The sequence below is a fragment of the Anarhichas minor genome, unplaced genomic scaffold (assembly GCF_050575085.1).
Source record: "Anarhichas minor isolate MPS153535 unplaced genomic scaffold, ASM5057508v1 ptg000136l, whole genome shotgun sequence".
NCBI classification, from domain to species: Eukaryota; Metazoa; Chordata; class Actinopteri; order Perciformes; family Anarhichadidae; genus Anarhichas; species Anarhichas minor.
In genome coordinates, this window is record NW_027466582.1 from 18057328 (window position 1) to 18072016 (window position 14689).

At 42.4% G+C, this 14689-nt stretch overlaps 2 protein-coding genes across 2 annotated transcripts; both read right to left on the bottom strand.

Moving 5' to 3' along the window:
• Positions 1-7753: 7753 nt before the first annotated feature.
• On the bottom strand, positions 7754-8755 carry LOC142941987 (trace amine-associated receptor 1-like). The gene has a single exon (XM_076084119.1). It carries the CDS (start codon positions 8753-8755, stop codon positions 7754-7756), a length of 1002 nt encoding a protein of 333 aa, XP_075940234.1.
• Positions 8756-11997: 3242 nt separating this feature from the next.
• On the bottom strand, positions 11998-12990 carry LOC142941988 (trace amine-associated receptor 1-like). Its single transcript, XM_076084120.1, has one exon. It carries the CDS (start codon positions 12988-12990, stop codon positions 11998-12000), a length of 993 nt encoding a protein of 330 aa, XP_075940235.1.
• Positions 12991-14689: the final 1699 nt, after the last annotated feature.

Here is a 14689-nt window from a genome sequence, read left to right on the forward strand (position 1 = left end):
CATGCATTTGTGCTCATGTGCAGAACCTTCATTCTTATCAACATCTATCTCATCACCATATTTGTTGGCCAATCAGGAATGGTAATGCATCCTCTGCAAAAAACTACGTAAGAACGTAATTGACCAATGATGTGTATGCTTATACTTTTATTACTTATTACTTATTTTCGTGTATGTCAAAACACAATTTCATGTTTTATTTTTTTAACTTTGATTCCCAAACAGACAGTTAAATTGTAGTGTTGGCAGCTTGAGTGGTAAACTGACCGATTGGTGTAGTTTTCATTAGCTTGAATTGGAAAATAAAGTGGAGTGAGGCAAGTTTTTACAGATAAGTAAATAGAACAATCCTGCATTTTATTGTCATTGAACACAACTCTGTACAGTTCCTTAAATCATGTTAACATAAATAATTACACTTGATAAGAAAACTCTATTATAGCATTCCTTTTAGTGGCACTGGACGGCCTGCTGTCTGCAGACATTAACCTGTGTGCTACAGTATGCAGCACCACTGGTAGCTAAATGGTAGCCGTAACTGCATTACAGTATTACTGCGCCAATTACTTACCTATCGTTACAGCTGAAATTTATGAGAGAGAAACTGAAGTTTAGACGAAGTCTGTTCTCCAGTCGAATAGTTCTTCCATCCTGTTAAACTGATAGCGCCCCCTCTGTGGTTTAGGTATAAGTAGGGGGTAACAAATATCGTCAGGAAAACAGTATTCGACACAATGTGGAGACTGTTCAGGCTTTATACAACAGTTCTTTTTTAACGCCCCTTGTTTGTAAAGTCCTTGAAACCGACTTTGTGGTCCGTACACTGATTTCTGACCTGATCATCCGACTGGACAAAAACTACACTACAATGTCATTTAATGAATACACAAAAAAACACAAAGATGCCTTGAAAAGAAACAAAGAGAGCTAAAAAGGATTCATGTCTGAGCTGAAAAAACTGTTTGCCTGGACGAGAACAGTCAGGAGTAACATTATGCTTCACTGCCATTCAATGAATGCATGACAATCCACAAACATGCCGGCGGAAGTTTAAAGTGTGTTTACAGTCTGATTAGAAACTTGAAACGCGAGACTGGAGTTGGAGTTGTGTACATCCAGATTGTTTCACAAGTAGTCAGTTTACAAGCTAATATCAAACCTATAAAAAGCACTCTGCATGGACAGTTTAAAAAATACTACTCAGACTACTAACCAGAGTGCTTCCAAGACCAAAATCTTGTCCCATTGCCCAAACATTCGACAGGTGAATGCAGAATCTGTTTATAGAGATTAAGTGATAGCTGACTGCACTGAGCGGACTTTGGAGCTTTAAAATGAAATGAACAATGCTATCTTGGCCTACCAGCATCACTAGAGATGTTATGATGAGATAGGACCAATACCAAAAGCAAAGGAGCAAATTTGCTCATGCAGTTCATGAAGAATCTTGCAGATCCTTGGCTTTGGTGAATGTTTTTCTCTTACAGACACTTTTACAAAACACAGTCTAATCAACAATTAGGCTGGTTCCCCTGTGTAAAGACAATATAGATAGTTATGATCATGGTAAAGCGACTCGCTACCTGGTCCAATCAAGGAAGAGCCAGATGTGGCTTCACCTGATAGCAATCTCCTAATTGGTGACTGACAATACTACTCTAGTGGTCCAGCTGGACTCTAGACTCAGATCAGCCATTGCAGACACTTCTGTCGTTCGTGGCACGCAACCTGTGCAACAGCTTTTTGGTGAACTCACCGAAAACCTGGCTAGAACACTTGAACTGGTGTTGGCCTATGAGGCGCATATTTATATCATTGTAGTGTCTGCCGCGCTGTTCGACCAACTTAAAACAATAGCACAACAGTAAGGACAAACCCTCCATCTGCATCATTGTACACTGGACGTCCAGGCTTTGTCCACAGTAGGCCCCAAGCTGAACTTGTTAGCCCTCATATACTGGACATTCAAACCAATGAAGCTTGTCCATCCAGTCTACGTGTCTCTTCTTGACTCGGTTCCCTTGCTCACCGGTAAGGATTTGCTTAATTGCTTCGATCTGCTAATAGAATTCAAGCAACCCAAAATATGGGCAAGGTGCAGCAACCCTTACCTGACGATTTACCAATTCAAACAGAAGCCCAATGCTATGGTTTCAATGATTATAACCAAGCACCACAACCGCTGCTGGATGAACAAGGTACTCAATCAGGGAAACTCACTCAGGATGGGGAGATAAAGCCCTCAGAACATGGACGACCTCCCTTTGCCCTCCTCCAGGAAAACGACACATTTCCCTGTTGTCTTGAAACTTCAACCAACGAGGTATAATACTGCCCTCTTAATATTGCCCTGTTGTGAAGGCTGGACACTTGTGAAAGGACAGTCTGCATCAGGAAGCGGTCCTTGCCTTGCGGGTAAACAAATCTGCAATCAACTTGAACCTGGTTGAAGCTCTACAGTGCGACCAGCCTGAATCACAGTTGGTCGACAAATCCTTTCAGTTCTCTTTGGGCACCAACCTACCGACCGCAGTCACAGGAGTAAGATGGGGCACAATGCACCTGCAATGGAACCAGCAGGCCCACAACTATAAGTATTCCAGGATTGTAGTTGGGCGAGCTGATGCTACTGCCCACCCTATCCCATCCAAGGACCTATCAGCTGTGCTCAATCTCATACACCTCATAGCAACCACCCTCCTCAAGGTATCCAATGATCTCCTTTTAGCAGCCGACAGAGGGAAGAGCTCGAATTTAATGCTGAATTCATGTAGGACTGAAGAGGACCCTCTAGTCTAGGACAGTTTGCAAGAAGGCTGGGCAATGCAGGCTTTGAGGTGCGGCATGGGGGCAGAGGATTCTGAACTCCTGAAATTTAAAAGAGACAGAGTCAGCAATTTTATTATTGAGGCCAGGAAGGTGCGCTGCGCGGAGAGTGAAATGACCCTTGACACACGACCAAGCTAGTCGTCTGACGAATCGATTGATGAGGCGAATAGAAGATCGACCTTTCTTTATGATGTTTACAGTTGTCTCATTATCACAGAAAACTACAAGTTTTTTTTCGAGACCATAGGCTGCCCCAGAGAATGCATGCAACAATGATGGGATATAGCTCCAAGAGTGCGGTAGATTGTAGATTTGGAGGGAGAGCGAGCAGTTCTTTTGGCCAGGTGTCCGCGAACCATTGATCGTAGTAGATTCCCCCAAAACCAACGGAAGGAGCTGCATCAGTAAAGATTTTTAGAGCGACTGATGTTTGGGTATAGTCATTGTAGAAGAACGAGATGTCGTTCCAATTATCACACAGCAAAGTCCAGAATCTAAAAATCGGATCTACAGCCTTCCTCTAAGGCAACAAGATTGTGAAGCTTGTCCGCCGTTTTTGAGAGGTCAAGTAATCTGGATATGAAAGATCTGCCTTGAGGAATAATTCTCATCGCAAAGTCAAAGTGGCCTAATAAGGACAGCAGAGCACGTTTGGTAATAGACTCTGCATCTACCGCACCTTTCAATGCGGACACAGCTCCTACTGCAGTCGTACAGAGACCGGATCGCCCGTTGTAACGGGTCCGGCACCCCATACTCCCGCAGCACCCCCCACAAGACCCCCCGAGGGACCCGGTTGAAAGCCTTCTCCAAGTCCACAAAGCACATGTAGACTGGTTGGGCAAACTCCCAGAGCCCCTCCAGTAGTCTTGCGAGGGTAAAGAGCTGGTCCACTGTTCCACGGCCGGGACGGAATCCGCACTGCTCCTCTTGAATCTGAGGTTCGACAAGCGGTCGGAGCCTCCTTTCCTGCACCCTGGCATAAGCCTTCCCCGGGAGGCTGAGTAGTGTGATACCCCGGTAATTCGAGCACACTCTCCGGTCCCCCTTTTTGAAGATGCGAACCACCACCCCGGTCTGCCATTCCATGGGCACTGATCCCGACCCCCATGCGACATTGAAGAGGCGTGTCAGCCAGGACAGCCCAACTATGTCCAGCGCCTTCAGCATCTCAGGGCGGATCTCATCCACCCCCGGCGCCTTGCCACCAAGGAGCTTTTTAACTACCTCAGCGACCTCTGCCAGGGATATGGGTGAGCCTCCCCCTAGGTCCTCAGGCGCTGCCTCCTCTGCAGAGGACATGTTGGTCGGGTTTAGGAGTTCCTCAAAGTGCTCTTTCCACCGCCTGACGATGTCCTCCGTCCGGGTTAGCAGTTCCCCCCCCATGCTGAGAACAGCCTGGGGTAAGCCCTGCTTTCCCTTCCTGAGCCGTCGGATGGTTTGCCAGAACCTCCTTGAGGCCAACCGAAAGTCCTTCTCCATGGCCTCCCCGAACTCCTCCCATGCCCGAGTTTTAGCATTCGCGACCACCGCAGCTGCAGCCCTTCTGGCCTGCCGATACCTGTCAGCTGCTTCAGGAGACCCCTGGGCCAACCAGGCCTTGAAGGTCTCCTTCTTCAGCTTGACGGCTTCCCTCACCTCCGGTGTCCACCACCGGGTTCTCGGGTTGCCGCCACGACAGGCACCGATGACCTTCCGGCCACAGCTCCTAGCGGCCGCGTCCACAATAGCGGCTTTGAACATGGTCCACTCGGATTCCGTGTCCCCAACCTCCCTCGGGATGTGTGAGAAGTTCTTCCGGAGGTGGGAGTTAAAGACCTCCCGGACAGGGTCCTCCGCCAGATGTTCCCAGTTTACCCTCACTACACGTTTGGGTTTACCGGGTCTTTCCAACCGGTTCCCCTGCCATCTGATCCAACTCACCACCAGGTGGTGATCAGTTGACAGCTCTGCTCCTCTCTTCACCCGAGTGTCCAAGACATACGGCCACAAATCAAATTATACGATTACAAAGTCGATCATTGATCTCCGGCCTAAGGTGTTCTGGTACCAGGTACACTTATGAGCCACCTTATGTTCGAACATAGTGTTCGTTATGGCCAAACCGTGGCAAGCACAGAAGTCCAATAACGAAACACCATTTGGGCTCCTCCGCGAATCGCCACCTTATCGTGGTGGAGGAGTTTGAGTGGCTCAGTGATCCTGGGAGCTATGTTGTCCGGGGCATTAGCCCCTGGTAGGGTCTCCCAAGGCAAACAGGTTTCAGGGGAGAGCCCAGACTAAGAGCGGTTCAAAACGACCCTAATGATAAGCAGCCCACGGACTAAAGTCACCTCGCCCGGACCAGGGAAACCGGGGCACCCTCCCGGAGCCAGATCCAGGAGGGGAGCTCGTAGGCGAGCGTCTGGTGGCCGGGCCTTTGCCCATGGGGCCCGGTCGGCCTCAGCCCGAATAAACACCATGGAGCAGCCACCCTGTGGACCCACCACCCGCAGGGACACGCATCGGGGTCGGGTGCTATGCAGACCGGGCGGTAGGTCGGGCGGGAGGCCCGGGCATGCCGATCGCCGGTGACATAGACTAGCTCTAGGGATGTGGAACGTCACCTCGCTAGCGGGGAAAGAGCCGGAGCTGGTGCAGGAGGTGGAGCGATACCAGCTAGAAATAGTTGGACTCACCTCCACACACAGCGTTGGCTCTGGAACCAAGCTCCTGGAGAGGGGTTGGACTTTGTCCTTTTCCGGAGTTGCCCAGGGTGAGAGGCGCCGGGCGGGAGTGGGGATACTCACGAGCCCCCGGCTGGGCGCCGCTGTGTTGGAGTTCTCCCCGGAGAGCGAGAGGGTCGCCTCCATGCGCCTACGGGTTGCGGGGAGCAAGGCTCTGACTGTGGTTTGTGCTTATGCACCAAACAGCAGTTCGGAGTATCCGGCCTTCTTGGAGTCGGTGGGAGGGGTCCTGGAAAGGGCGCCGCCTACCGACTCCATAGTTCTCCTGGGGGACTTCAACGCTCACGTGGGCAATGACGGAGAAACCTGGCGGGGGGTAAAACTGTTAATGGAATTTAATTAGAAATAAAGATACAATAAAAGATTTAGTAAAATAAATCTCTCTCTCTGTGTGTGACACGTATCCAACTGTCTCACTGAGCTTTCTGTTATTATTGCCTTGTTTTTGCTGCTTTGACTGTCAAAGCACTTTGTGAACTCTGTTTTTAAAGGTGCTATATAAATAAATTGTTATTATAGCAGTTGTCATTGACCTCCTTGTGTATGACTCTGAGGACCACTCACAAATCAATACCACTCATGTCTGTTAATTTAAATATGGAATTCACAACCAGCAGCTTTTTAGCTTAGTTTGCATAATGACTGAAAACAGCTGCACACAGCTATCTTGCCAAAAGTAACATAATCTACCTATCAGCAGCTCAGAAGTGAATCAATTATTGCTGTAATTCTTGTTTATTCGACCCATACAATATGGCAGGGGCTACTTGACCCCACTGATTGCCTGGAAATTGCATGGTAACAATAACGCTCCATGACCTCAAAATGCCCATTCACAATATGGAGTAGATAATAAAATTGAAGTTATAAATACAGCAAAGTATGAAAATAGAATAGATGCACTCAATCCCGTACACTGCATGGCGGTTAAGCACAAAAGTGTCTTGTCATGGGCCTCCTTTTGGTTGATGGTTCCTCTGAGCCAAAGGGGGGTAATGTTGACATACACTCGTGATGCACCTTGTTGTGGCCACCGCGGCATGAAAAAACGTCCTTCTCGTTGCAACAAAAGGCTTCACCTGAATCTTAAGTTCCATAAAACTTGAAGAGGACAACCAGGTCCAACAGTAGGTCTGGTTCAGGGGTAAAATACTCGCTAAGGGTGCGCTTACAACCACCAGGTTCTACAATGCCATGGAACATTCCTCAACAGACACCACCCAACTCAAATTTGGTGCTCAGAGTGGTTTGAGCATCCAGTTGGACTCAAAGGTGAAATAATTAGTTTTGGTGGTCAAATGTCAAGGTCACTGTCACTTTCTTCCCATTCCATCAACACGTTATCTCAGGACTGCCTTGAAGTCATTTCTTCAAATTTGGCCCAAACATTCACTTAGATTAAGAATGGACTGATTCGGTCAAAGGTAATTGTGACCTCACTCAAAAATACATGTTCATCATGTATGTTATGTTCGGGGCAGCCATCCGCGCTGCTCACACATGCAGTGTGGCCCGGGCGTAAGGATCCCTACTTATGGGCTGAGTTGTAGGCAGCATGGAATGATTTCATAATGGTGGCAGCTACAACATCCCCATAATCCAAAAGAGAAATAAATATTTATTCTACAATATTTTAATTCTATGGCAAATAGGGATTCAATTGTTATTTCTGGACAGAAAACCAAGTATTGCTCTCAATTTAGTAATTAGGGTGTTGAAGGTACAATATGCAGCTTTTTCCCTAAAAGCAATGTAAAGACCGATACAAAAATAAAGCTTCTCAATCATCACATGTGACCCACTAGAAGCGGTGCCTGGATCTAGAGTGACCTCTACCTGTATTTTCCTCTTTTTTTCTTATTTTATCATACTTGGGATGTTTGTGTGGAACCGAACAGAGCCTTTGGGCCCCACTCGTTACACCAGTACCAGACTGTCATAGTCAAGTACTTCAACGTGTCTTTACTTTTAAAAAAGATTCTAAATTGTATTATTCCAAATTATTTTGTCAATTGCGTTAGTTACTTTTGTTTCTCATTAGTGGTTGGAAAATGTATTTGAAACAACAAATTTCCGAAAGGATTTTTTTATCATGTTTGCAGAAATATGCAATTCTGAGAAAAATGTATAGTACAGTTGTGTGAAGATGATCATCTTTATTGTGCCAACCAAATCATTAACCATTTCAGGAATTCAAGTCAAGACAGTTTTGAGTCAGTAAAATCACCTTGAAATATTTTTCCAGAAATTATCATTTTAAAAGCAGATCTGAACCAGCTGTAGAAGAAAGCATAAATAAATGGATTGAGCATTGAATTTGACAGTGTAAGCCAATTTAGGGTTTCAATCACAGGAACAGGTACTGAATTATTACTGAAAGGCAAAAATGTGACACAAAGAAAGAAAGGAGTCCAACATAATAGAAAAACTCCTAAAACAGTAGCCAGAGTTTTGGTGGCCTTTCTCTCCATCTTACTGACAGTGGCCCCACCCGTTGCTCTCTGACAGGTTGTGTTCCAGATGCTGCGTGCCTGTCTCTGTGCCACAAGGAAAATCTTTAGATAGATACAGAGCATTATGATCACTGGAAGATAAAATGACAATATAGGTCCAATAGTGTTTTCTATGAGAACATCAATTAAACAACTTTCCTCACATGTTTCATTATTTAATCCAGCAATTATGATGCTAACTCCAATTAGAACAGAGACCCCCCAGCTCACCAGGATCATGATCACAATAACACGATAGCTTATTTTAGTTTTATAGGTCAGAGGCTGACATATTGCATAATATCTGTCAATAGAAATACAACATAGGTTCAGAATAGAGGCTGTGCTCAGTGATATATCAAAAGTGCTTCGTACTTTGCAAAATAAATCCTCGTGATACAAACACGAGCTAAGTGAGAATGCCATGCTTAAAGGAAAGACTATGATCCCAACAAGCAGGTCAGCCACAGCCAGAGAGAGAATAAGGTAGTTAGTAGGAGTGTGGAGCTTTTGGAAATAAAAGACGGATATTATAACAAGAAGGTTTCCACATATTGTCACAACAGACAATAACGTTAGGAAAATATATAACAATACACAAATAATAGAAGGGTTTTTTGTGAGTATGAAATAGAAATTATCTATTTCGTAGCAGGGATGTGTGGCAGTCACAATGTTGGTCCAGTTGAAAGTGACTTCTGGTTCCATGTTTGAGTGTTCCTACAATTAAAGACATATTAGCAGTAAGCATTGATTTGATATATACCTATGGTATCTGGGCAATAGGCAGATCAGGTTATCTGATATTTTAACAATGCAATACATTTACATCCAAGCATTTATTTGTTACATTTTGTTTCGCAAAGTTAAGAAGGTAATGTGTAAGTCAAGCCTGATATGTTACCTGACAAAAAATAATGTATAAAATAATATAAATACTGTATTTATATATATATATATTTGACAGTCAACACAATAACAATTCTCTACATTTTTTACATCATACCTGTTAAACTCTCACAGTTGTCCAATGCATTAATGTTGATGTGCAGAAACTTTATACTTACCAACATCTATCTAATCACTATAATTGTTCTTGTCCAGTCAGGAATGGGACTGCAGTTTGTTAGCATGAGTCATCGAAGATACAATAAAAGGACATAGTTGACCAATGATGTGTGAGCGTCTACTCTTCTGTTTTTTTGGGATGCCTCAACACAATTCCATTTGTTATTTTTTTAATCTTTGATTCTTATCCAAACCTCAATAGTTCCACTTGAAAGATTTTGCTAAATTGCAGTGTTGCCAGGTTGGGTGGTAAACTGGCCAATTGGACTTGTTTTCATCAGCTTGAGCTGGAAAGAAGAGTGGTGGGCAAAGTTTTTACAGATTAGTATACAGAACAATCCTGCATTTGTATGGTCATTATACACAACACTGCAGATCCTTGAATCCCGTTAACATAATTAGTTACACTAGGTTGAAAAACCAAATCCTAGCAACCAGTGTATTGGCACTAGAGGGCCTGCTGTCTGCAGACATTCACCTGTGTGCTACAGTGTGTGGTACCACTGGTGGCCAAATCCTGTGCAATGCCAAAATGAGTAAAATATGAGAAAAGCTATCAGAAGGAGTGGGGAAATGAGCCTGATCTAAGCCTTGAGTTGCACCTGTTCTGTGGTAAAAACTGTCATTTATAAAACAGATACTTCCCTTCTATGATTATGATCAGCTGAGCTCTATTCAAACCCGTTGTAAAATACTCCATTACCAGCTGCGACTTAATTACAGTATCACCGTGCCAATTAGTCACCTATCATAACAACTGAAATTAATGAGAGAGAAACTGAAAAGCTGGAAAAGTTAAGAAAGAAGCAGGTGTTATGTCAAAGTCTGTTCCCCCATCGAATAGTGTTTCCCTCCTGTTAAAATGATAGCGCCCCCTCTTGGTGCTTCAGGTATAAACAGTATTCTAAACAACATTCGAACCTGATCATCCACCTGGACGATAATAATCAGGAGAATGCTTCGCTATCATTCAATGCTGCACAAAAAAAAGCCAAAGACAGCCGACAGGGATTTATGTTTGAGCAGCCAGGGAACCCACACTGTGTCCTGTTGCTATGTTGCCATTTTACCTCAAGAAACTACACAAACAATCTTGGTTAAGATAACAATGTAGCGTTAGCTAGCTTGCATGTTTTTATTTGTAGCCCAAAATGCTCACGTTTCTATAGGCATGTTGTCAATTGCTAGAGAAATAATTCTTAAAATGTAATTCATTAAATAACATAAAAAGGCTGTTTTTAAATATACTACAATATGGTGTTCAAGTAAAAGACAAGACATTGGTCGTATCATTATGCAGGTCAAGCTTTCGATAGGATAGAATGGCCATACTGAGTCCATGTCCTTGCTAATTTTGGAATTGCTGAGAACTTCCTTAAACAGAAAAAAAGGTGCTTTATGCTGTTCCAAAAGCCTCTGTAATTACAAACAGCAAATGGTCTCCCATCTTTCCACTTGAACGAAGCCCTGCACAGGGCTGCCGCTATCACCTCTACTCGTAGCATTAGCAATAGAGCCTCTTGCAGAGGTCATCCATACTGATCCTGATGTTAGGGCTATTCAAACAGGGGCCAAGCGGTACAAAATATCATTGTATGCTGGTGACATATTACTCTATGTAAGTATCTTAACTGAGTTACGAGATACAAGATTAACTACGCAAAATCTAAAGCAATATTTCTCTCCAAGCAGGATCCTTGTGCACCCACTGATGCTTCTACTTTCTGATGGTCTCCATCAGGATCTACTTATTTATCCACATCACCATCTATCTACCTGATTTGTATATGGTGACTTTCACGTAATCATATATTCCGTTTGAAATGGAATGGGAGACTGATTTTGGTGTAGAAATTAAAGATAGGATGATATGATATGTGGTATATGTTAACCACTAATAGAACAAAGGAACTTTAAGATAAATCATTGGCTACATATTACCCCAGGGAGATGCAATGAAATTAACCCAGATATATCAAAGTTTTGTGTTAAGTGCAAGATAACAGAAGGCTCATATGCTAACCATTTTATGAGAATGTGTATATACACAAATTACTTAGGACCTGATTGTTTCCGGACAATAACAGCAAGGTTCTGTGGTCTGGTGTGGGGAATGTTTTATTTTCAATGTACTGTGTTTGTACACTGCTGTTCTGTAATGTCACTGTCTTTTTGATTTGATTTGTCAAATGACATGAACCATAAACCTGATGATGAGCAGTATTTCGGTTTTAAAAAATCCGACGACCAAAAGACTATATATTGCAAAGTCTGCCGAGCCACTGTTGTTGCAGCTGCCGGTAACACTAGCAACTTACTCCATCACCTTAGCAGAAAACATGAGTTGGAATACCAAGTGTGGCGCTGCATATGACAAGAAAAGCAAGGGGTGGAGCGACATTACAAACTCAATAACGATCCACCTCTGCAAGGAAATGGTCCCGCTACAGACAGTTGAGAAAGACTGGCTCAGAGCAATAATTAAAACACTGGATTCCAGGTATGTCTTACCGGGGCGAAAATACTTCAGCCAAACTGCTATCCCAACATTATACGAACAAACAAGCAAACCTTATAGTAAGCAAACCTTTATACATGATGACATTAAAATGTTTTTATATTCGATGTACTCCTTACAGAGTACAGTCAGGTCATTTTTGCTTTAATTAATCCAGTTTATGTTGTTGTTTTGTGTTAGTTACTATTGTTTCACATTATTTCTTGGAACATTTATTTGAAACAAATACTTCTAAAATGATTTTTATGACATTTGCAGAAATATGCAATTCTGAGTACAATGAAAAATAAAGTTATATGACAAAGTGTGAAGATAATCATCTTTATTATGACAGATGAATAATAAGCCATTTAAGTAGTTCATGTCAAGACAGTTTTGAGTCAGTAAAATCACCTTGAAATATTTTTCCAGAAATTATCATTTTAAAAGCAGATCTGAACCAGCTGTAGAAGAAAGCATAAATAAATGGATTGAGCATTGAATTGGAGAGTGCAAGCCAGTTTAGTGTTTCCATCACAGAAAGTGATACTGAATTATTAATGAAAGAAAAAAAGGTGACACAAAGAAAGATAGGAGTCCAACATAATAGAAAAACTCCTAAAACAGTAGCCAGAGTTTTGGTGGCCTTTCTCTCCATCTTACTGACAGTGGCCCCACCCGTTGCTCTCTGACAGGTTGTGTTCCAGATGCTGCGTGCCTGTCTCTGTGCCACAAGGAAAATCTTTAGATAGATACAGAGCATTATGATCACTGGAAGGTAAAATGATAATATAGGTCCAATAGTGTTTTCTATGAGAACATCAATGAAACAACTTTCCTCACATGTTTCATTATTTAATCCAGCAATTATGATGCTAACTGCAATTACAACAGAGACCCCCCAGCTCATCAGGATCATGATCACAATAACACGATAGCTTATTTTAGTTTGATAGGTCAGAGGCTGACATATTGCATAATATCTGTCAATAGAAATACAACATAGGTTCAGAATAGAAGCTGTGCTCAGTGTTATATCAAAACTGATTCGTACTTTGCAAAATAAACCCTCGTGATACAAACACGAGCTAAGTGAGAATGCCATGCTTAAAGGAAAGACTATGATCCCAACAAGCAGGTCAGCCACAGCCAGAGAGACAATAAGGTAGTTAGTAGGAGTGTGGAGCTGTTGGAAATAAAAGACAGACATTATAACAAGAAGGTTTCCACATATTGTCACAACAGACAATAACGTTAGGAAAATATATAACAATACACAAATAATAGAAGGGGTCTTTGTCTGTATGAAATCGAAAATATTTATTTCGTAGCAGGCAGTCACAACGTCGGTCCAGTTGAAAGTGACTTCTGGTTCCATGTTTTAGGGTTCCTACAATTAAATAAAACACAATATGCAAATATAATATATATTATATCAGATATCATTACTTTAATAAATAAATGGACTGTACTTGTACAGCGCTTTTCTGGTCTTCCGACCACTCAAAGCGCTTTAACACTACATGTCATCACTCACCCATTCACACCCATTCATACACTGATGACAGGGGCTACCATGCAAGGAGCCACCTGCCCATCAGGACTATCTAACATTCATACAACATTCACACACCGTAGGCACAGCTAGGGGAGCAATTAGGGGTTAAGTGTCTTGCCCAAGGACACATCGACATGGACTAGCAGAGCCTCTGATTGAAGGACGACCCTGCTCTACCACTGAGCCACAGTCGCCCATATAACAATTCAGTACATTTATATATAGTTAAAGTTATAATTAAGAAAGCAATGTTTAAGTCAAGCCTGATGTTACCTTACACATAAAAGAATGATCAGTCTCTTACACACAGTGAGGCATACAACTTATTAATTAAACACTGGTATCAGATTGGTACCCTGCATATATTTTTCATATCATACCTGTTAAGCCCTCATGATTCTCCATGCATTTGTGCTCATGTGCAGAACCTTCATTCTTATCAACATCTATCTCATCACCATATTTGTTGTCCAATCAGGAATGGTAATGCATCCTCTGCAAAAAACTACGTAAGAACGTAGTTGACCAATGATGTGTGTGCTTATACTTTTATTACTTATTACTTTTTTTTCGTGTATGCCAAAACACAATTTCATGTTTTATTTTTTTAACTTTGATTCCCAAACAGACAGTTAAATTGTAGTGTTGGCAGCTTGAGTGGTAAACTGACCGATTGGTGTAGTTTTCATTAGCTTGAATTGGAAAATTAAGTGGAGTGAGGCAAGTTTTTACAGATAAGTAAATAGAACAATCCTGGATTTTATTGTCATTGAACACAACTCTGTACAGTTCCTTAAATCACGTTAACATAATTAATTACACTTGATAAGAAAACTCTATTATAGCATTCCTTTTAGTGGCGCTGGACGGCCTGCTGTCTGCAGACATTAACCTGTGTGCTACAGTATGCAGCACCACTGGTAGCTAAATGGTAGCCGTAACTGCATTACAGTATTACTGCACCAATTAGTTACCTATCGTTACAGCTGAAATTTATGAGAGAGAAACTGAAGTTTAGACGAAGTCTGTTCTCCAGTCGAATAGTTCTTCCATCCTGTTAAACTGATAGCGCCCCCTCTGTGGTTTAGGTATAAGTAGGGGGTAACAAATATCGTCAGGAAAACAGTATTCGACACAATGTGGAGACTGTTCAGGCTTTATACAACAGTTCTTTTTTTAATTATAATTCGCAGGCGAGTATTTCGCATTTTCGTATTGTGAATTTGTCACGCCCCTTGTTTGTAAAGTCCTTTAAACCGACTTTGTGGTCCGTTCACTGATTTCAGACCTGATCATCCGACTGGACGAGAACTACGCTACAATGTCATTCTACACAAAGATGCCTTGAAAAGCAACAAAGAGAGCTAAAAAGGATTTATGTCTGAGCTGAAAAAACTGTTTGCCTGGACGAGAACAGTCAGGAGTAACATTATGCTTCACTGCCATTCAATGAATGCATGACAATCCACAATCATGCCGGCGGAAGTTTAAAGTGTGTTTACAGTCTGATTAGAAACTT

Bases quoted from the DNA above. Each gene is read 5' to 3' on its own strand.
- LOC142941988 (XM_076084120.1), bottom strand. From the start codon at position 12,990: ATGGAACCAGAAGTCACTTTCAACTGGACCGACGTTGTGACTGCCTGC.
- LOC142941987 (XM_076084119.1), bottom strand. From the start codon at position 8,755: ATGGAACCAGAAGTCACTTTCAACTGGACCAACATTGTGACTGCCACA.